At 63.6% G+C, this 1235-nt stretch overlaps 2 protein-coding genes across 2 annotated transcripts in view; one reads left to right on the top strand and one right to left on the bottom strand.

Annotated features, from left to right (window-relative positions):
* PFL1_06760 (uncharacterized protein) overlaps positions 1–462 on the top strand; it is a gene marked incomplete at both ends in the record, with an annotated part of 3524 nt that extends 3062 nt beyond the window's left edge. Inside the window, one exon of the mRNA XM_007884306.1 lies at positions 314–462. Coding sequence (XP_007882497.1) covers positions 314–462 — 149 coding nt within the window. The remainder of the gene's footprint in view (positions 1–313) is intronic.
* A 514-nt stretch (positions 463–976) lies between these two features.
* The window catches only part of PFL1_06759 (uncharacterized protein), a gene marked incomplete at both ends in the record, with an annotated part of 5559 nt that continues 5300 nt past the window's right edge, over positions 977–1235 (bottom strand). Inside the window, one exon of the mRNA XM_007884305.1 lies at positions 977–1201. Within this exon, the coding sequence (XP_007882496.1) occupies positions 977–1201 (225 nt within the window). The remainder of the gene's footprint in view (positions 1202–1235) is intronic.

The following is a 1235-nucleotide window of genomic DNA, read 5'->3' as shown; positions in this document are numbered from 1 at the left end:
CGCCATGATGCTCCGCGGCGCTGGCGCGGCTGCCGTTGCGGCCGCTGCCGCCGCCAACGCCACACCATCGTCATGATCCGATGCGATCCGATGCAGTGCGATCCGACCTGTTCAGGTTCGCCCGCCCGCCCCCTTTCGTGCGCCAAGACCTGCGAACCTTACGCTCTCCGTTGGTCGACGCGCCGAACACTTCTCGAACCGTGGCTCTCTCGTCTTGCCTGGCCGCTGTTGTACTCTACCGGCCGACCGACGGCGGCATCAGGCTCATTGCCATGCTATCTGCGCTGCACCCTGCCGTGCCGTGCGACGTCAGAATGTCATGCACGGAACGACGCTGCTCTCATCTCGACGCTGCACCCGGCACCGGGTCTCCTGCCCTTTGCTCGACGAGAATCAGGCGATACCGAGGGACGGGCCATGCCTTCCGTGCGTACCGAGCGAGATCGATCCGAATTGCGATGACGTGACAGGGAGGAGCGAGCGAGCGAGCTAGAAAAGAGAGGGTTCGTTTGTCGTTTACCAAAGAGGGAGGACGGAGGGGGAGCGTTTTATGGGCTCCGTTCATGAGAGAGAAAGAGAGGGGGGGTACGAGCCAAAGGAGGGGCCGACGGAAAGGCGTTGCAAGTTCGACGAGACAAAGGTCCATGAAACCGAAAGAGAGCGTGCAGAGGGGAGCACTGCCGTGTCGCTCGCTACCCTGCCCTATGACACGATGGAAGAAGGGCGAGGAGGAGTCTAAGTGAGAAGTCGAAAGAGAAGGGGATGGGAAGGAGAGGGGAAAGGAGAGCGGACCGAGCCGAGCCGAGCCGGGTCGGTGAATGTCAGACTGCGAGCCAACACGCAAGCAGCGCAAGGCAAGGCAAAGCAAGGCGACGAGGGGAGGACGACGATGAGGCGCTTCCGACTCTGGGCCGGACCAAACCAGGCCGGGCTGCCTACGTCGCTGGCGCCTCGTCGAGGACCGTGCCGACACAAGCTAGTGCTTCTTGGCGCACAGGTTCTTGTGGCAGTGCGCGCTGAAGCACTGCTTGTCGCGGTTGCAGAAGTCGCCGACGTGTCCCGCGCCGTGCAGCGGGGCGCACCGGTGGTCCTTGCAGTTGCCGCTGGCGCACTGCGACGCGACGAGGCAGAGGGAGCCGAGACGCTTCTTGGACGACGACGACGACGAGCACTCGTACTTGCGGCACCGGTTCGACTGGCACTGCGAGTCGGCGTTGCAGTAGCCGTGCAGCTCC

The sequence above is a fragment of the Pseudozyma flocculosa genome, assembly GCF_000417875.1.
Source record: "Pseudozyma flocculosa PF-1 unplaced genomic scaffold scaffold00030, whole genome shotgun sequence".
NCBI lineage: Eukaryota > Fungi > Basidiomycota > Ustilaginomycetes > Ustilaginales > Ustilaginaceae > Pseudozyma > Pseudozyma flocculosa.
Note: the sequence above shows the minus strand (reverse complement) of the source record. Positions and strands in the feature narration are given on the sequence as shown.